At 33.8% G+C, this 22,508-nt stretch overlaps 1 protein-coding gene across 1 annotated transcript; it reads left to right on the forward strand.

Moving 5' to 3' along the window:
• Window positions 1–1,030: 1,030 nt before the first annotated feature.
• On the forward strand, window positions 1,031–22,447 carry LOC137403610 (nose resistant to fluoxetine protein 6-like). The gene is made up of 17 exons (XM_068089581.1): window positions 1,031–1,092; window positions 2,621–2,780; window positions 3,308–3,537; window positions 4,595–4,679; window positions 5,911–6,013; window positions 7,383–7,597; window positions 8,043–8,108; window positions 8,881–9,054; window positions 11,481–11,580; window positions 11,695–11,796; window positions 14,110–14,278; window positions 15,359–15,438; window positions 18,912–19,013; window positions 19,130–19,241; window positions 19,705–19,909; window positions 20,018–20,160; window positions 22,334–22,447. Exons 1-17 carry the CDS (start codon window positions 1,045–1,047, stop codon window positions 22,445–22,447), a joined length of 2,208 nt encoding a protein of 735 aa, XP_067945682.1. The 5' UTR covers window positions 1,031–1,044.
• Window positions 22,448–22,508: the final 61 nt, after the last annotated feature.

Genomic DNA, 22,508 nt, shown 5'->3' on the forward strand with positions numbered 1-22,508 from the left:
TAATACAATAATATAACAATACAATAAAACAATTAAAAATATACTACAAACATAAATAATGAGAAAATAACCAAATACAAAAAGTTAAAAAAACTTTCAGAGCTTTTTTAGAAATATTTAGGACTATAAAAAAATCAAAACAATTGCTTGAATAAAAGCAAAATTTGGGACTTTATTCTGCACGCTCAAGTTTAGTTGTTTAGTTGTTTCAAACACAAGTATTCACTACTTATTGTTAGACGCACGTCTCTTACCACTTATACCTACATGTATGATTGTTGGAAGGTTTGAAATGCGTGATGCACACTTAAAGGACCTTAGGCTAAGGCAAGGGCTTTTACTTCAGCTCTCTAAGCATCTTACTCTCATTAATTCAATGTGAAAATTCATTGGTAAATGAAAAAATTAAAGTGATTACATTTTTTTTACTTTGCTGTAAATTTAATTATGAGAGAACGCCTAGCTGTGACATCATTTTGTATGTTTTAAAATATATTTTATTTTAGTATATGTATAAAATATGTGGCACTTATCATAATATACATATAAAACATATCTTAATATATCTGTTAAATGATGTTTTCTTTATGCATATAATAAAATATATATTAAAATATATATGTTATGCTAGTATATGTATAAAATATATGCTGTGTTGTTATATATAGAAATATATCATCTTACTATATGTATTAACATATGTATTATCAAAATATATGTATTACAATATATATTTTCTAATGTATTTCATTTATCACTAGTTCAGAGCAGTCGCGTGTCCAGTCCTTTAAAAAGCTAGTGAAAGGGGTTTCAGTTGTTAAACTGGTGCTAAGATTAAAGTATATTCATACATTGTTTCAGGTCAATAATTATTTCTATAGTTTTTCACTTATTGAGTTTTATATGCAGAGAGTGGAAAACAGCACAGTCATGGTGTGGCTAGTGAACAGCGCTTTGAGCCGTAACGTCATCAAATCTATCTCTGACTCCCTCCTCCTTACTTATGAGGAAGTAAAAAAGATGGCTGATTATGAGTGGAGATTGATGTCATCTGAGGAGAAGCTAATGAGAGTGTTGAGTAGAGTTGACTGGGTAAGCAGATTCTAAGGCTAAAAGTTTTCTCTCTGAACTAGTCATAAGAGACAAGGTCATCACATGTAAACTGGCTGGTCAGAATGGACAAAATGAAGTTACACAGTTTTAGTGTGGAGGTGTACAGATTGGGATATTATGTGAGGGTTGAAGGACATTGTATCAAATTGATGTTAACATTGTGGTGCCTTTCTATGCACACGTACACACAGGCGGACAGACACACATATGCACAGATGGACAGATACACAGACGGACAGACACATGACACACATACACACAGACGGACAGACACACAGATGGACAGACACACATATGGACAGACACACGACACACATACACACAGATGGACAGACACACAGATGGACAGACACACATATGGACAGACACACGACACACATACACACAGATGGACAGACACACAGATGGACAGACACACATATGGACAGACACACGACACACATACACACAGATGGACAGACACACAGATGGACAGACACACGACAGGCATACACACAGATGGACAGACACACAGATGGACAGTAGAGATATTACAGTTAATCAAGTGGACGAAGTTATGAACAGACAGACAATCATACTGACACATAAACACAAAAACAAACTTACAGGCACTCACATGAATAATAGTAATAATAACTTTTAAGCATAAATACCGTATATAATCTCGTATAAGGGATACGAATTTAAAGGAAAATTTTGTTATAAGTTTAAGTTGTATTATTCTATTAAGTTTAGCTATCCTTCTAAAAATTTTGATAAATTCTTAATATATAGCATTAAAAATATGCTAAATAAAACATGTAGTAAACTAAACTTTAAAACTCACATTACATATACAAGTTAAATTGTTCAAATAAAAATTAGTAAAAGGAAGGGTTATATAATACTTATATTGTTGGTTGGACTATTGGATGGAAAAGCATGTTTGGCAATGCATTGATTTTGCAGATAATATTGGGCGCTTGAATATTTAGTTGGCCAGCCCGTATTGTCAATCACAGGGTACGATAAAACGGGTGCCCAATAAATAGATTATATTTTTTGAAAATCCTTTTGGTAGCAGACAGAGTGACTACAAAACATTTTTATCAAACATTATAGTACGTGGGGTTTGAGATAATACAGTTTATGTCACAAATGACAAAGAACATGAAAATTACTAGGTGGTCCTATGATTACAATCATCACTGTATCTATATGACACAGAGAACCAACAAAGCTACCTCTTGCCCTAAAGTGCACAACTTATCCTTGTCATATTGTTAAAGTGACTTGGAGTTAGCCTTTGTGACACAGACTGAAAGGTCGATACATAACAGGAGCGTCCCGGAAGCTCTCGTGCGCCTGCAATAAACTTATCTAGCAATGACAGAATAAATAAGACACAATAGAATACACGAATACATAGACAGATGCTATTTTAATAAGTGGACCTCACAGGAGGACTGAGATGTAAGCACTAAGCATGTTGAGATGGGTACTATGCATTTTCTATAAAATCTTACAGCAAAAACTGATGAATGAAGCTGTCCAGGCAGCCAATCAGACGTCTAGTTCCTTCCTCAACCCTTCTTATAGTCAGCAATGCAGCGATGATTTGAATAATCTTGGATTTGCTCTGAGGAATGCCATGTCCGATCCTGCAAGCTACATGTGGGCTCTTAAGTGTAAGTATATAGGTCATGTAAGTACTAGCTATGTGTGAGCTGTTAGGTGTAAGTAAATAGGTCATGTAAGTGCCAACTATATGTAGGTATCAGTATATAGGTCATGTAAGTACTAACTATGTGTGAACTTTTAGGTGTAAGTTTATAGCTCATGTATGTACTAGGTATATGTGGGTAGTTAGGTGTAAGTATCGAGGTCAAATAAGTACTAGCTATATGTGGCTCTTAGTGTAAGTATTTAGCTTATGTACTAACTGTATGTGAGCTGTTAGGTGTAAGTATATACATGAAGATCATGTAAGTATTGGCTACATGTAGGCTGTTAAGTGTATGTATATAGGTCAAGTACTGTAAATGCTAGCAACACATGATTCGCTAAACTTAGTCGCTTATATATTGCTAGTTTTAGGACCCGATAACAAACGATGGAGCTATTTTCCTGTGAAAGACCACCCAAACACCAAAATTACTCCCTCCATGTGCTACCTACTTGTTCTGCATGTTCATTGAGTAACTCTATCTTGCAGTGGCTGATGCTTGGGGTAAATTCCCTGCCGGATTATTACAAGCTCGCTTCACCTGGCCAGGAGACATGGACGAATGTGAAGCAGTACGAGGTGACAGGTTTAAGGTGCTGAATAGCAGTACAGGTGGAGTAGAGGTCATTGAAAAAGGAGCTCTCAAAGGTGCCTACACAATGGCACACTTAGAGGTCGCAATGCCTGGTGCTTCCGTGATAGCAGGAAGTCTGATGATGGTGCGTTTATTTCTAGTGAATAATTTGAATCACAATTATTGCAGTTTTTTTGCTCATTCAATGGTATACTTTAGAGGTCTTTGGAGAATTTTGAATTACTTATGCATAAGGGATACTCAATTTGGAAATACATGTATGTGAGGCGTTTAAATTTTAACTGCGTAATTCTCACAGTTGTGGGAGAGTTACAGGGGTTTTGGATGTACTTCAGATACAGGAAGTCATGATAGGCCTAGTATAGTAGAGTGCAACCAGGTGATAGGCGTGTAAAGAATTCCCTGACACTTTTCACCGCCAACTACCAAAAGAACAAGCACTTTTCAGTTTAGAAAAAATACCTATGTATTTACTAATCCAAAGATATACAGTATAAGTATAATATAGGCGCATGTGTCATTCTTTGTCATTCTCTCTAGGGGGTGCAAGGCTTTGTCAAGAGAGAGCAAGGTTCTGTCTAGGGGAAGCAAGGCTTTGTCTACTAGATGCAAGGCCTTGTCTAGGGGGTGCAAGGCTCTGTCAAGGGGGTGCAAGGCTTTAGGTCTAGGGAGTGCAAGGCTTTGCATTCACTCGAGGAACATATTTTGTTATCTTGATTTTACAGTCCTAAAATAAGCGAAATCACACCTCTACTACATTGTTGGGCAGTGGCACTCTGTTTGCGCAAGGAGCCCTTCCTCTGTGGTGTCAGGGCTTGGTTTGTACTGAGCATGTGCACAGCACACAGAGCAGGGTTTATGAAATGTCAATTTTTGTTGTCAAAGTTAGTAAAGTTATTCTCCGTTGTAAGTTGATCACTCGATGTTGATAAGGATACAGTGTTATGCAGAGGTGAACATATAATATTTTTGTGGACAAATGCTATTACCTACAGTCGCGAGGAGGTGCTGCAAAATTTTCCTTCCTCCTAGGGGAATAGACATGACAGCACATTACCACTGCTTTAGTGTGTGTGTAGGGATTTGAAGAACAAGGCATACTTTTGCTTAAACTCAATTCTTTGTTCTTTAAGACAGCGCAAATCAATCTTTTGTATCTTTACTGAAAGTATTTCTTTTAGAGTAAATCCGGTAAAGTACCAATGAACTGGGGAATCTGCCTGCCTGCTTCATGTAACTATGTCGACATCTGGACATTTATGAAACGTGAGTGGCTGTGTTTTGGCTGCATTCTGAAAACCTTTTGCACAAACTGTGTGGTTGCTGATGCAGCCTTTTTCTTCCACAAACTTATTAAGGTCGTGATTTGCTAACTGCATGACTGCAGTTATCTTTTGCTTCACTATGATTGGTCAATTGCTTTATTACAATTTTCCTTTCCTTAGTTACAATTGGTCAGCTTTTCTGTTGAATTAATTCAATTATTCCGTTATGTTAGGTTTTGTCAACTGTGGCTACACACTTGGAATTTGTTAAATAAAAATGTTATAATCTTGCTGCTTGCTTATGTTAAACACTTCAAACTCTGATAAAAGGTATGTCATTGCTTTTAAATTTTAACATAATATTAGCGAGTCATCACAATTAACAATTTTTTTTAATATTGTCTGTCTAGTTAGCATAACAATTTTAGTTTTTGGATTAGTCATTTGGCTGTTTGCCAAGTTTGTTTCTAATCATTGATTGAAGCATACAAGATAGCAGCAAGTTAACATGTTGCTAAAGAGCAGTATTTTTAGAACAATTTTGTATACTAAGTCTCTGGTCAGTTTTGTTTAATTAGAAAGAAAACACAACTTCTAAATGTTCCACAAGTAGTTGAAAAGCCGATATCTTTCATTTGTGACAAAGTTACCGCGTATCACAGAATAGGTGTAAAACATAAAGGCCTATTGCTTTTTCAGCAGAATTACACATTGTTTATTTTGTTTTACGCTGCTCCAAGCTAGTATACCATTGTATTAAAAACTGATAACGAAATATTAGGACGCTTTCAAAAATTGTGTTTTAGGGTTATGCTACCGGATATGGACAGTTACGATCAGTTTCTAAATGAACTCAACACTGAGAAGCTAACTTTGTTATTAGATATTTGCTATCTAAACATCTCCAATCTACCTGATCATCTATTACATTCTATTACATTCTTACTTCCCTAAAAACAACTACACTTTATACCAGATGCCGAAACCTTGCCAATCCACATTATAGCATAGCATTTTGCAAAAATAGCTTTTTTTCGATATTCCTTATTTTACATTAGGCCTACTATTCTTTATTTTTTGTCTCAAAATCTAATTTACTTTGAGCGGCCTTGACCTGTGATAATGAAGTTCATATCTATCAATCTATGTAAATCAACCAATGAATTTAAATGTACTCTTAGCAGCAGTCATTGAAATTGTTATTTTACAATAAGTCTACATTCTGTTGAAAGGGTTGGAGGTAATTGGTACAGATGTGCCCTATCTTTTACCCCACTCTGAGGCACCGGCTGTTAAGGGAACATGGAAGACTGATCCCAAGTTCATTGGAGTGAGGTGAGTGTGTGAGAATACTGGCAGCAAGGTCAGGGAGGTATGAAAAATATTGTCAACAACATCAAAATTAGTGATATGTATAAAAAATAATTGTTTATATATTTTATTATAATTTAGTTTATAATTATAGTTTATATATAATTTTTTATATGTTTATATATAATAACTGTTATACAAATGGTGGTAATGGCTACTCAAGCTCTGGTCTCCTACTAGAGACCTGAGAGTTGGGACACTAATCTCAAGATTATAGCCATTCCCAATCTGGTAAGCCATTGGGAGCAATTTTATGACGATCTGGCATAATTTTAGCCATCACGCAGCGTCACGCAATTTTTCACGCATCACACGTTTTACTAAACCCGGAAAGCTTGATCTCTAGTAACTAAACTCAGGTGAGCACTTGGTTTACAAGCTTTAGAAAATGTGTAAAAGTAATGGAACCAATAGATATATTTTATATATGTCTACATTAATTGATTAACAAGAAATGCAAGTTTTCTAAATACATATTTTAAAAAATTACTATAAAATTTAACACTTCTTTTGTAATGCATAATTTACCGTCAGTATTGGCTAATCAAATGCATATGATTTTCATGATTTTATTAATTTGTTAAATATAAGTTAATAGTTTTTGAGTCAAAATGTTTACAAATTAAACATGAAGCACTCAAAATAAGCTGGATTTTTTGCTACACATCAGATATTGCAAATGTTGATTTGTGATGATAAGTCACAGTCTATTTCTGATTATTTTTCAAACTTTGGAACAATTTATGGCACGTTTAGTTTTATGTAGAGTTTTTGTACAGATAATGTAGTTTATGTACAGATTATGTAGAGTTTTTGTACAGATTATGTAGAGTTTTTGTACAGATAATGTAGAGTTTTTGTACTGATAATGTAGAGTTTTATGTAGAATATGTTGGTACAATTTGCAGTAATAACTGCCTATTGATGTACAATAACAGTTTAGCGATGAGACTCTCTTCATTGCGAGTCCAGTTTAGGTAACTGTCTTGGGGTTATTAAATGGTATGATAAAAATCTAGAAATTTATAGAATATTTGTCAATAATCAATTGTTAGAAGTTAATACGTATAACAGAAATTAGAAGTTAACATATACATACCGTATATTGTTTATAAGACTGAGCAAAAACCAGAATAGAAACAATTTCATGAATTTATGTAGCATTGTTCGCTTCTTGCCTGCTGCTACCAGCTGCGATCTCACTTTCACCCACTTCACCTCTTTCTTTGCTTCCAACTCCATTTTCACTGTGTTCTAATGTAAAATCTGTTCCATGTTAATAAAGAAGACTTGAAATAAAACTTGTTTATGTTGTTTTCATTTATTACTTTAGCGTCTTCTTTGGTCTGACTATCGGGATTATAGCCTTCTGCACAGTGATAGACCGACTGGTTCTTTTGAAAATGGAGGAAAGAAAAAAGAGGCAGAAGTCACATGAACTGACTGATCTGAATGGTGTGCTGCCACTTGACAGCAAAGAAAAAGGAATGGATAATGGAGCTTATGTGCATAACGAGAATCATGCTGAGGTCAATGGAAACATAAAACGTAAGACTTACATCTGTGCTCTAGTGTAAATGGTGACTACTACAATCTAATGATAAAATAATATTTGATATGACAAGATTTTTCCGTGCCCTTTAGGGAACTCAGTGTAAAACTGTAAAAAAAATTGTTTCACTGCTCAGCTAGAAAAAGGATTAGTTGAATTGACATAAACTTGGCTAGCCAATCAGAAGTTAGCGGTGACTAGTATGTACTTTTGCATCAGTCACTTAGCCCAGTTTCCAGTTGATTGCGTTTTCACTTTCTGTATTCTCAGCACTTTAAAACAATAGCAAGCTTTTATTTAAAATATTGAATAAATTTCTTCTTTAAAATAATACTTTATATGTAACTAATTAAGAAATGCACTTGACTTGCGTTGTTGTGCTCAAACTAATCTGGTTATGACAGTAGACTACCTTTTTGAAAAGCTTTTTTATTGTTTCAGATGGTGCTGAGGCTTATGAAGATAGTAAGGATCTTACACCAGCTAAAAAAGCCACCAATAAACCAGGTGATTACAGTTTACACAAATTTGTGTTATGTTGCTTGGCAACGTAATACCTTATGAGATGTTTAGCCTGTAGCTAAATAGCGACTCTGCTAATGTTTGGGAGTTATCTAAACTTTGAAAAGACAATTCTTTCTTTGTTTATTGCAGGCACCGAAATACTGTTAGTCAAGTCCTTCAATTTAGATTCTATAATAGTTAGGAGTTATCTATATATTAAAAGGACAACTTCTTTATTTATTACAAGCATAGAAATACTGTTACAGTATACCTTTTTCACGAATTGTTGGACCTAGGCGTAATAAAGTCTTCATCTAGATTTGAAGTACTTTGTTACATCTGGTCTAGACGTTGTTACTCTAATGTTGTTAAGTCAATTTCATTATTTTTCATAAGTAAAAAAAATTCAGTGATGACTGAAAATCTCATGAACATTTGAGTGACTTGCGGTAACAACTAAGGATTTCAAATCACTTAGCATTTACCTCAAATCTGAGTGTGTTACATTACGCCTACATTGTACATCGCCTACAATCTACATTGCCTTTATTGTAGATTTAAGGTCTTCTTATGCATTATGCACTGATTACTCAAGTTCTTCAATCGTGATGAGAAACTATAGTAGTTAGGAGTTACCCATATATTAAAAAACAACTCTTTTTTGTTTACCGCTGACATAGAAATATTGCTACTCAAGTCCTTTAGTCTTTATGAGAATATAAAGTAGTTAGGAGTTATTTATATATTAAAAAGACAACTCTTTTATTTATTGCAGGCATAGGGATAATGTTACTAAAGTCTTTCAGTCTCTATGAGAATCTACCAAAACTGCTTGACTCGACATCGAAACCAAATCAGCTGCAGGCATTAGATGGCATCAGGTTTCTCAGCATGACTTGGGTCATCATAGGGCATGTCTATTCTTTTATAGCTTTTGGCCCCTATACTCGTAAGTTGTCTCCCTTTCTTGGCCCTTAGCTAACAATTTACCTATCTGAGTCATATTGTGGAATAGCTTTAAATGTCTTAGTACACTGATACCTTGAGATACCTTGAGATACCTTGAGATACCTTGAGATACCTTGAGATACCTTGAGATACCTTGAGATCCCTTGAGATACCTTGAGATACTTTGAGATACCTTGAGATACCTTGAGATACTTTGAGATACCTTGAGATACCTTGAGATACCTTGAGATACCTTGAGATCCCTTGAGATACTTTGAGATACCTTGAGATACCTTGAGATACCTTGAGATCCCTTGAGATACTTTGAGATACCTTGAGATACCTTGAGATACAAGTGCTACCATAAAATACGAGCCGTTTAAGATACTAATTTTTTCAAAACCCGTACCCAAATTTGAGCTGAGTTCTGTTTGAAATCGGAGCTGAATTTTAAAAATCAAGCTTGACTTGCTCAGTGCTTAGCGGAAACATGGGCCTTTTGGTTGAGAATTTGTTTGCTAAGTTAGTAGCTTTATTTGAGTATTATTAGCATTAACATTTTGAAGCAGGGTGGCACGGTTTGCCAGACCCTTAATATATACCTGGTTATGATTGGTCAGAGTTTCAGCTGCGCGATGTTTAATCAAATGACTTCATTAGTTTTTAATCTTCAAATGCTATAGTGAAACTCAGAATTCATAAGGTTCTGCATAAACTCCAATCTGATATGAATATTGCTAAAAATTTACTTTCTTGGAGGTTTAAAATCGGAAGCCTTCATGGCCATGGAGGCTTGAGTTAACTTAATTAGGCTGACAGACTCATTCAAATGACCTCACAGCTTTTTCCTTGAAATGCTTCCAATAAGATAAAAATTTAAAAATATGCCATTTTTTCTTTTATTTTCATACTAGATGAATGTTCGGCGGGTAATAAGAAAGTTTTTGCACAGAAAATTTAGTTTTTGTTTGACATATTCAACATTTGCCTTTCTAACTTTTAAACTTCATATCATGAGAAAACTCAGAGAAGTGTTTTGTGCAGTTAATATAAATTTGGAGAAAAAATGAAACAACTGTGAAGGTGTTTCAAAATGTAAAATAATAAGCAAGTGTTAGCAAGATTAAGTCTGTTCTACCACAATGAAAAATTATTAAATACTAATAAAATTAATATGAACTGAGAAAACCAAAAAATCATGATTATGTTGAATTAATAATAGCAGTGAGTCCACAGAAGTGTGTTTAAAAAAAGGTTACTGTTGCAGCAGAAATTATCTGTCAAAACTTTGAATACAACTGTACTGATACAAACGTAAAAATAAGATATCGGAAGCATCTGAAGATATCACTGAAGCAGTGTAGCGCACGAGGGTATTTTGTCTTTTTGAACAGGAGAGAATGTAAAAGCCATTTCTAATTGAGATTAAGCCCATACATGTCCATGAGAAAAGTTTTTAGTTTTTACAGTTACTAATAGAACTGGAAATTAAAGGCATGTATATTAAAATGGCATGTTTGAAATGTCAAATTAAAAAAAAAAGAATTTAATGGTTTTAAAAATAAATGCAAAAGGTAATATTAATTAATAATAAAAACTACATACTTTGCTTGTAACCTGCAATTATGGCAAGAAGTAAAAGTGGTAATACAACTCCGATATGTCAAACCGATGCAATGCAGGTAAACCCTGCCAAATCAATAGATTTTAGAAAAGGATGGATATAATGGTTGATAAAAACAACGTAGCGTAAGGTTAGATGTGCTCGGCAGTAGATTTTAAGGTTCTGAGTTCAAATCCAGTGTGATGCTGATTTTTTATTCTTGGATTTTTAATTGCTATAACTGGACTGATGAATGTCTGATGACAGACAGGCAAGCAAACAAATACTGAGATTTATATATATATAGATAAGATAACTCTAGTACCCTGGATGTCTGGTGTGCTGCGAGAGATGCACACCTGACTTTCTGAATAAATATATGCAGATCTTTATTCTTTGTGCCAACAAAGCACAAAGAATAAATATTTGTCCAATTAAACCAAAAAGGGTTTGATTGGTGCAGCTGTTATAGTGTCGGTCTACTAGTTTGAATGTCATGAGTTTAAACCTCGTTTATAGCAACCTTTTGTCGCAACATCCAACCTTGACGACACACTTACCTCTTATTATTATCAATTATTATAATTATAAAAATATTCTCTTATTATAAAAAAATAGACTCTATAAAATATTATAATAGACTCTTATTATAAAAATTGTTCACTACAGCAAGCAGATTAACAAAAAATAATCGTTTTCTAAGATAAAATATTTTTGCGTTACATTATATCATACATTTATTTATTTTAAAAACATTTGAATTGCTTTATATCATATTTATTCGATGAACAGATTTGTTATAGAGTGTGTAATACTTGTTGCAGAAAACTTAGCAGTTGCGGGAGATTTCGCAAAAGATGGTGATTGGACATTCATGGGAGTGGTGGGTGGCCTCTTTGCTGTGGACAGTTTCTTTTTGCTCAGGTAAACAATCAGAGTTATCTAGTCATGCTGAGGGAGATGACTCCTACAGATGTATGTTATTTGAGTTTAGAATTATCTGATTGTTTATTTTGAGTGTTTGTTAATGACTTGTAGTGGTCTGCTAGTTGGTTACCTTTTCCTCAAGATGATGGCTAAGATTAAGGGCAAAGTTTCCTGTTTTATGATGACCATGTACTACGTACACCGTTATATCAGGTGAGTACTTTATGATGACCATGTACAATGTACACTGTTATATCAGGTGTGTACTTGTACTACATATACAGTGTGCACTATATATACATACATACGTACATATATATATATATATATATATATAAATTTTTTTTATATATTCGTGTATATATACAGTCAAACATGGATAACTCGAACTTCACGGGACCGAGCAAAAGTGTTCGAATTATCAGAGCGTTCAAGTTATCAGAGCACTGTCACAAGTCCATGTATTTACTTATTTATTAGTAGATACATGTACATATGCAAACTATAATATAAATCAAAAGCACAAATGGCTTGTTTCAAATTAAATGCTTCTAATGTAAAGTTTAAAACGTTTTTATCAAAAAGTATAGAGATTTTTCTATCACTTGAGATTGGTTTGTTGTTTGAGGTGATGTTATTGCCAGGACGTTTTTTTAGATTGACATTGGCAAAACTTGATCGTTGTTGAAATGCTCAAAAGAAAAGACATCTTTTTCTTTTGAGCATTTTACCCACGATCAATTTTGCCGATTTTTCTTGAAGTTTATGCAACTTCAAGAAAAAGTTACCAAAGAAAAATCTCTTACTTTACCTGGGATTCGTTAAGAGCAACACTCCGAGGCAGTTCAATTAAAAGTTTTACGAGGTTTAACGGTACATTGTATATCACTCATGCTTTTTGAAGGGATACTTATTGAATGTACACACGTATTCTGTGTTTAGGTCAAACGATGAAGAGTTTTTTTTAGCTAAGACAACGTATACGTTTAATAAAAACAATTTTAAGACGTTTTAAACATTCAACATTCCGACGTTGATTCAACACGGAATCAACGTCGGAAAACTATTCGTCACGGGCTAGCCGGGTCACGCACTCAAGGATTTTCGCCACGCACATACAAAACAACATGCTGTTTTTGTTTTGTATGTGCGTGGCGAAAATCCTTGCGCGCGTGACCCGGCAAGCCCGTGCTATTAATCGTATAGCAGTATAAATCAAATTTGACCAAACCTTTAGAAAAGTCGTTGACAAAATTATTTTGCCGATGGTGGTAATAACAACGCCTATGAATTACGAAAAGATGAGGTTTACCTCTATGGCTTTGAATTAAGTGATTTTCTAAAGCGATAACAACCGTTTCGGTAGCCGTTGGGCAAAAAAACAGTTCAAATTAACAGTGTTGAGTTCGAGTTATTTATAGCAATTTATCATTACGTGGGAACGGACCAAAGAAACTGTTCGAATTAACCATGTGTTCGAGCTATCCGTGGACGAGTTATCCATGTTTGACTGTATATGTATTTTTTTATATATACGTGTATATATATATTTGTTTTTATATACATGTATATATATATAAAAAAATATTTAGTGAGCCTTCGCTGTACATCTGCACAGCGGAGGTTCACTGTATGTATGTGTGTATGTATACATATACAGTGAACTCCCGCTGTACTGCTGTACAGACATTAATTCGTTTCGGTCTCGACACTGTGAAGCGAAAGTGCCGTACTGAGAGGTTTCAATACCCGTAGTAATTATCTAATGCTTAGGTGTTTACCTCCTGGTAAAAAGCATCAACATTTTATATACGTACTTTACATGTTAAAAGTAACAAAATAGTATGTTAACCCGAGTAATTATAGTTACCTACAGTAACTTTAGTGTATTTAGAGGTCATGATTTGCAATAATATGTCATCTTGCAATGTTCTATTTGCAGTATGTACTTATTTCTTATTTCGAGACATAAACTTTAAATTTTATTTAACTTAAATGAGTTTATTTTACTTAAAACTTTTTAGTATGTATTTTACTAAACTAAACGTTAAGTTTGCCATCTAAAATTCCCTCAAAGATCTGTTTCTAGTTTCGTCTTCACAATAACTTATAATGAATAAAGTTGAACTGAGAAAGAGTGTATGCATCATATCGCTTTCAAGTGTTGTGGAAGAATTTCAGCCAACAGCATATCAGCTTTTTTATGAATCTGACATATTTGGCACACTGATTGCAAAATTTGAATTTCGAGAGAAATTTTTGTTGATGTAGTATAGCGAAAAAAATGTTTTATGGAAAGGAGAAAAAGCATCATTTTTCACATTGTAAGGCTAAAAAAACTGTATAATAGGGCAATAGTGACACGAGAGTGCACTGTATATACAACTTGCTTGTATGTGTATGTGTATGTCTATGTCTGTATGTCTAATGTTATTCATTGCTGTTTTTGGGTATAGAACTTGATTGTGTTTTTGCATGCACTTCTTTGCTCGTCTTTTGTCTGCTAATGTATGCTTAACTCTGCAGATTACTCCCACTCTACGGTGCAGCCATATTGATTTCTGTCGCTTACACCAACTACTTAGGAAGAGGTCCCCTCAATACTTGGTACTCTGGTGAACTCAAGAATTTCTGTGACACCAATTGGTGGACTAATCTTCTCTACATCAACAATGTGTATAAAGACAAGGAAATGGTAGGATGATTAAGTTTATATAAGTCTATGGCTTTATATTTACATTGAGTTTTATATCCTGATTGGCATATCGATGTATAACAGGCAAGAGGAGACAATTCTTATTAAAAACTTTTATAAGCAATATTTCATAAGTTTTCCTATTAAACGCTGCTGGTGAGCCATCAATTGGTGATGGGAAGAATAACATATACATATTTTTGAATGTAGGATTTAGTTTGCAAAAAATATATATATAAAATATATATGTAAAAATATTAATAAAAATATAAAAATAAAAATATATATATAAAATATTTTTAAAATATTTGTCATCAGAAGGATCTAAACCAAAAGCTATTGGGAATTAAAGATGTGGTTGCATCAAATTTAAGTTGATTTTAAAAAGAAAGTATTTTTCTTTGTTTATCAGTTGATGTGTTGTTTGTTGTGTTAGACAATCTCAATGTCAAGATATTTGAAGATTAAAATCGAAAAAAATTGATTGTGGTAAAAATGCTCAGGCCAAAAAAACATGCCCAGAATTGCCGAAAGTCATGTAACACGTGATACAACCTCTCTCTATCTCTCGTATTCACATCAGCTATTGTGATAAAAGTCTAGTCCTACGCGGCTCTATTGGCATATATTTTATTTTGTATTTGCTCATGTTGGCTCGCATAAAATTTTAAATCCAGCTACAGATACATTATTACCAATGTTTCAAATGCCTCAAACAAAGAAAATTAAAAGCTTGTCATATTAGCTTCTTCTAAATGCTGTGTAAACATTTGAGTACCGACTACCAATTCTACCGGTCTACGGTAATTCTGTCAAGCAAACTATGCAGAAAAAGGTCTTTGTATCGGCACAGTTCCGTCGCTACCCGCACTAATGATATACAGCCCCCAAAAGCCCCGCCCACATGATGCCCGTCGCCTATCCTGGAGAAGAGGGCTGTATATCATTGTCCACACCGAAAACTAGTTTCTTACTAATTAAAATAAACAAGCTATTGGCCAAGTTTAAATACATGTATGGTGTGTTGGAGTTGTTCACACTCTTTAGAGAATCTCACTGCTTGTTTATTGGCTGTTTCAGTGCCATGCCGTAACTTGGTACCTAGCCAATGATATGCAATTCTATGTGATCTCTCCTCTCATACTGATTCCACTTTACTGGTAAGTTTATAACCTGGACAGAAAGTATCAAATTTTTTTTCTCTTTCCTGTAGTTTTGGTGAGCAGTAACGAGCTGGTACATGGGTCATGCATAAAATAATGGTTATAGTACACTGTTATGGTTTAGTAGATTTCCACTGTTTTACTTGTGAACACCGCCGTGTTGTGCGCTTACGTATGATATACCTTCTGAAACAGGAAAATCAAAGAAATTCAGTTTCCATTTAATAACCTGACAAAATCTAATAATATTAAACAGATGAAGAAATCATGTATTACAGTTCGACAGCTAAATTTTTTAAACAAAGATAATTGTGTAAGCAAATTGCAAAGCTTATTTTTTATTGATCCCTCGACCAAACACGAGCGAAGCGATTGTTTGGGAGATTTATGATGATCCCACGACCAAACACAAGCGGAGCGATTGTTTGGGAGATTTATGATAAATGCATATGTGCACACAACTCACAAAAATTATTCATCAACGGCCGTCACAAACCCTTGTACCGAAATCTCATCAACAAATTTAACCATTTTTTAATAGAGTCGTTTAAGTATAATAACAATACAAAACACATATAAACCTATTTAAATATGTTACCAAGTCTTTATTATTTGTAGAAAGTTTCCTAAACCTTATCCATCTGATCAGATTATACATAAATAGACAGATTAATTCGGCCTAAAATCGTTATTAAAACTTGACAAGCCTTATTTTTATCAAAATTAAGACCGGCGAACAAAACGCCGAGCGACAAAGAATAGAATCGTTAAGTCGAGCGCATTTCACGAAAAAAACGTGCATATTTCACCAGTCTATAGATTTGTTCAATTGCCGAAGGTTTCTGTAATTAACGTAGAAGTACTGAAATGTAATCGTTTTTTTTTTGCCGATTTCAAAGTAACTGACATTTGGACACTTATGAGTACTTTGGTAATCCAACTGTTGTCCAAAGCAGTAGAAGTAAAAGAAATGACGATGATATTTTTCTAACGATTCTTATGAGATTATTACAATATTTAATTATAAGAATAATTATTCGATTTTATAAGATTTAATTATAAGAATAATTATTCGATTTTATAAGATTTAATTATAAGAATAAGCATTCGAATTTACAAAATCGAAGTATATAGTGACCGATGTTGGGCAATATGTTACTGTTATTATTTTTTCAAAATAGTTTTGGTAAATAGACTTTCTAAAAATCTATAGGCCTATAAATATCACAACTTCTTGATGTTGTTAGCTATGACCTTTTGAAATGTAAACAAAATTGAGCATTGGTTTTCTACTATTACTGTATTACTATATTAATAATATTGGTTATTCTAATAATATCAGTGCATTTTACTTCTAATATTGCATTTCTCCTATTGCGGGGGAGAGATATAAGCATATAATTTTTTCCTTTCATTATTGCTGTTTGTTGTATATAATAACACCCACACCCAGTACATTACAGCTACCATTGCAGTTATCCTATTGCACTGCAGGGCCATTTGACTGCTAATATTGCATTTCTCAACTATCAGTACCCTTTCTTTTTTCCAAAATCACTTTGATCGTGGGCTGTGCGACAGGGGAATTTCTAATATGTAATAAATTAATTTCAATTAATTCACCTTTAGAATTAACAGAACTATTTGATTTTTTATTTATATAAAATACATGGGACAGATGAATATCAAATATATAATGTGTATTATATATTTAAATGCTTCTACAAATTCTATGTATATACGCCTGGACCAATAAAGTCTACGTAATCAGATATGCTATCAAAATCTCTAAAATTTTTTTGTATAAACAAATGTTCCAATGATTTATAGAATTATGAGTGCCCTTTCAATCTGATGCACCGGGTGAGATCATCAGGTGTAATAGCTACATCTACAATTATTCCAAAATGTGGCAAGGTGGTTGATCTGCCAAGCTGAAAGTTGCGAGTTTAAATCTCTTGAAACGAATATTTTTTGCCTCCAAACACTTTTTTGGCCAAGTGGACACAACTCTTATTTCAGTTAAGATTTTACAGTAAAAACAACTAAACGCGAGTTTATTTTTCAAGAAAATGCAACTTCTATGTTGTTTTTGCTAATCAGCCTGAGTTTCATGAACATTATAATGGTTATCCTAGACACCAGCCACAATTTCATTGTAATTATTTTTTCTTACCGAATCAATTAAATTAACTATTATTATTATTATACTCATAATTTAATATACTATTATCAAATTAATCAATTAAATGAATGAGTAGTTATAATATTAGAAACTAAAATATCAATGCATCAGATGTACTACAAATGAAAAACAGCCAATTTAAATATTTTCTTTCTCTAGAGTGTTATCTGCCATTTTACAATTGAGGTTTTCAGCTATCTGTCTCCTGCTTACAAATATCATTGATAAAGCAAGTTTATTCAATGCTACACTTAGCCTTATGGTTTTGTAAAAAGCATATCACCTGAAATGCCCCTCACTGTAATGTTAAAATAATAAGGCTAAGCATCTGGGCTAACTTTTACTTTCGTTTTGTTATCGATAAATTATTCATTAAAATAAGCACGTTGAAACGAGCTTTGTAATAATAATTTGATTTGTTGTCAAATCTGAAATCATTTTATTTGCTTTGCATGTCAAATCACAAGCAACTATTCAGACTATTCACTAGTTTTTTAGTTAGACTATAGTTTCTTTGAGGTCCTTTTTTTTTGTTGTACACCGCTTTTTAGTTAGTTTACTTGCCGTGGTACCTTGTGGAAAATATATTGTAAAATATGACTATTGATTACCACAAGAAAGATTGCTCATATATAACTCTTAAATTTGTTCTAACCTAATTCAAATGAAATTAAACAATATTTGACTCATACCACCAGATTTGTGAATTATCTCAAATATTCGAATAATAAATTATTACGCTCATCAATGATTTGGTCACAACTCATTTTTACATTGTTGGCTAATTTCATCTAGACTTCACTCACATGTGCTCCGTACCTTCCACCAGCTTGGCAAAAATATTTGGTTTTAAACTGTTTGTCTGGATCCTAGGAACACAGGCTATTTGATAGAAAATGAAATAAATTCAGCGCATCACCGGACTTATTGCTGGTCAGAGTTAGGGGATTTCAGATTTAGAGCATTTAGAAATATTTAAATTTTACTTTCAATTTAATAATTAGTAAATCTATAATTATGTTAATTACAATAATATAAATAAGAGTTTTTAGCTTCATCTCTTGCAAGTAATGCTGTTCATGTTGGCTGAAAATAATGTATGTGTCAGTGTGTGACGCTGTATTAAACAACACTTGATTAAAATCATAATTTTTTTTCAGCAAAAAACTTTATGAAAGTGTATTGGTGTAAAATGAAGTGTATTTTGTGTCGGGCAACAAAAGCTCACAGATTATTGGTTGGATAGCCAAAAAGTAAAAGTGCAATATATAATGTATGTTTGTAGGTTACCTGGCCTCGGATTTGCAGCCATTTTTGGTTTGTGGTTTGTCTCCCTCGGCGTCACGGGCTATGAGTGGGGCAAGCGCTCTGGTGGCTCACAGATCACGTGAGAAAATTATGACTCTTATTTGATATGTTATAAAAATGCAGCCTCTTTTGAAATATTAAGCTTTTTAATTTTACTCACAATTATAATTCGAAATATTTCATAATTTCTTGTAGTGATCCAGAGGTATTCAATGATATCTACATCAAGCCCTGGTGTCGGATCGGGCCATACCTCATAGGCCTCATCCTCGCCTACATCCTCTTCAAGAAGGTCAAGGTCAAATCAGTGAGTGCCCTCATGTGATACCAATACATTTCATTGAACACCTAATGACCAAAGTGAAAACTTGTTTTTTTTCCACTTTATGAAAAAGTTTCACAAATTGAAATAAGTGTTATCTTGCTCATTGTTGAGTACCCACAGATCTGAGGCTAGCCTCATCAGTAATGCTGAATTGTACTAGGAATTAGGAGAAGAAAAAAATAGTGTTTTAAATAAGCAGCAAAATGATTACACTAGAACAACAATGTATTTAATTAAAATTTTATTTTATTTATTGATATTGTAAAATACAAAATTAAACTATTAACATAAACAAAAATCACAGGAAACGCTGTTTTGAAGTAATTTTGAGAAAGTTTGAACAGACCAGCAGTTTTTAACAACTAAAACTCTGTTTCTGTCTAAAAGTAGGAGCAGTGACATTTTGTAGGCATCTTTCTTTTTTAACTCGCATATGCATTTGTAGCGCATTATGCAAGCGATCTGGTGGGTTACATCTTTGGGAATTATCGCTCTCGTCGTCTACATTCCTTACGATGCCACGAAAGAGAATGGCCTCTTTTCAAGTTCATGGAACTCGACGCAGCGAGGTCTTTATGAAACCTTGTGTAAGAATGCATGGGCACTAGCACTCGGCTGGATTATATTCGCCAGTAACACTGGTTGTGGAGGTATGTCATCATGTTTAGAGATTTACCATATTGAATTTTTTAATTGAATTTTATTGCAAAGTATGAAGTGCTGTTGGCTCTATTCAACTTGTGACCTTCACCTTTTAGGCTTTATCGGGGATGCTCTATCTTGGGGTGGTTGGGCACCACTCTCAAAGTTAACCTACGCAGCCTACCTTCTCCACCCTTTCATGCTTGACCTCAATTACAAGAACAGACGCAATCTTATCTACGTTGGGCATGACTCATTGGTAAGTGGCTAATCGATAAACTTCTTTTACATATACAAACACCCTTTTACATATAGTATACCCTGTTATATGTACCTTGACAGTCTAGTGCGCTGTGAGAGATCATCAGGTGTAATAACTATGCATACAAATATTCTCTCAAGCTAGAAGATGCAACGATTGGTGTAGTCGTTTGAGTATTAGTCTATCATACTGAAAGTTGTGAGTTCAAATCATGTACAGCGGAATCCTTTTTTTAACCAGCTGTGACTTTGGACAGGTAAATGGACAAGGATTGCATAATATAATGTAGATAACGTTTAATTTAATAGTGATACAAATTAATAGTCACATACCATGTAATTAAACATCATTTTTAAGCATCAGCTACTAATCGAACAATGTTATCTTCATTATTTGTTTGTGATAAAACAACAAATTCTGGAGTATTGGTTTTTTGTTTTGCCTAAATCATAGTTGTCAATTTATTAACAACATATTATAATTATTATGACGTATTATTTTGGGAAAAGCACATTGCGCCAACCGTAAATGCTTTTTTGACATCATATGTGCTGAGCTGAAGGAGTTTGTCAGGAACGATTGCCCAAAAGCAGTTTTTCTTGTTTTTCAATCTTAGTCATGTTTTTATGTTTCCAAACAAAACCAGTTTGATACAAAAATGTGAATTAAGTAACAAAAAATTGGTGGTGAGTCATTAGGTGTGCGTGTGTGTCTAATTTTCAAAAGGTTCGCAGCCGGTCTTGATAAATAATTCATTGTGACCCACAGTTGTGAGTGGACTGGACTGCAAACATCTGACCACATCATTGATCTTCTGGTCACAAGTTGATGCATAAAGAACTGAACCATTTCTTAACTTGGTCCCTGTATGTTTAGAAATTTTCTAAACTACACTGGTAACTTTTCAGCACTCCTTCCCACAAGTTTCAAGAAAGACTAATGCTTCAAATAAAACTGCCATTCAAATAAAATTTTGTACTGCACAATTTTTTTACAAGTTTCAAGAAAGTTTTTAGATTGTTTTTACACACATGCACAAATATTTAAATGTTACCTTGCAACAAAATTCACATTACAGTTATTTGGTGTTAAAAGGTTCACCATTTCTTACTCTGCGGTGTCATAGCCGCGAAATATGTGAAAATGTGATTACAAGCTCTTAAAAGCTCAAAACGGAACAGTTAATCGCAGCCATCACGAAAATGCCGTTGTTTGGAATTTCTTTATTTTGATGACGTTCTATAACATTGTAGTTATTGTTTTGACACATGATATTATCATGTGAAATTTAAAGCCAATAAAAGGTTTGATATAAAACGTCTCGTTGCACTAGTTTATGACCAACACTTCGGGTTCTACTGAAAAGCCCGTATCAAATATAGATGCTCGCTACTTTACAGTTTCGTTTCGGCTTGGTCTAATCAGCAAGTCGTAATCTGATTATGTGACCCATACTTTCTGCCAAACAACGCGAACAGTTTTGGCAGCATTTTTTGACTATCACAGGTGACCAACAGGCTTATCATGATTATCAGACAATGATATGCATTCCTTCGAGTTAAGGTTTAAAAACTGAACAGATTTTTTTGGGAGGTTTTGAGATATCAGTGTTCAAAGTGACAGCATTACAATGATGATGAAATAGACGAGTAAGAACGATAGACATGATTTTATTGAATCATGTCTATTGTTCGTCATCATTAAATCATATCTATTCTCATTCGTTAAAATATTTTGTGAAAATATTTCGACTAATGAGGTTGCAAGAAGGTGTAAACAGAAACCATCCTGTAACACCTACGTCCTATTGGAGCCGTTTTGGAAAGCGAATCCAAACTACAGCGGTCTCGTGTGGCTGCGATTAACTGTTCACTTTTTTGTTTTTAAAAGCTTGTAATCACATTCCCTTATATTTTGCACCTAAAACACAGCAGAGTGAGACATGGTGAACCTTTTGATACCAAATAACTGTAATGTGAATTTCGTTGCAAGTCAATCTTTAAGGAATAATTAAACAGTAAACCATTGGTTTGGAGCTCCAAACCAATCTTATGCTGGCAGTGTTAGTATTTGTTTATAGTTGTTGGTTTTGTCTAATTCAACTTGGCATGGCTATGGGATTAAAATCTATAGCATTGACTCCAATTATGCTAATTCTTTTCGTTTGCAGATATTTGATGATATTGCCTTCATCACCATCACTTACATGGCCTCTTTCCTTTTCCATCTGGTTATCGAAGCACCAATGCTTGGAATAGAAAAGATAATATTACCTCGCAAGTAGGGAAAGAAGAGGATATCCAAAATCGTAGACTTTTTTTGCTAGAATATTCTCTTTTCTTAAA

Source organism: Watersipora subatra, chromosome 9 (assembly GCF_963576615.1).
Source record: "Watersipora subatra chromosome 9, tzWatSuba1.1, whole genome shotgun sequence".
Classification (NCBI taxonomy): domain Eukaryota; kingdom Metazoa; phylum Bryozoa; class Gymnolaemata; order Cheilostomatida; family Watersiporidae; genus Watersipora; species Watersipora subatra.

Excerpts from the sequence above, each read along its gene's own strand:
- LOC137403610 (XM_068089581.1), top strand. The coding sequence starts at position 1,045 with ATGTCATCTGAGGAGAAGCTAATGAGAGTGTTGAGTAGAGTTGACTGG. Across the intron at positions 4,680-5,910 it reads CATCTGGACATTTATGAAAC|GGTTGGAGGTAATTGGTACA; the intron begins GTGAGTGGCTGT and ends TTCTGTTGAAAG. Across the intron at positions 14,279-15,358 it reads TGTATAAAGACAAGGAAATG|TGCCATGCCGTAACTTGGTA; the intron begins GTAGGATGATTA and ends TGGCTGTTTCAG.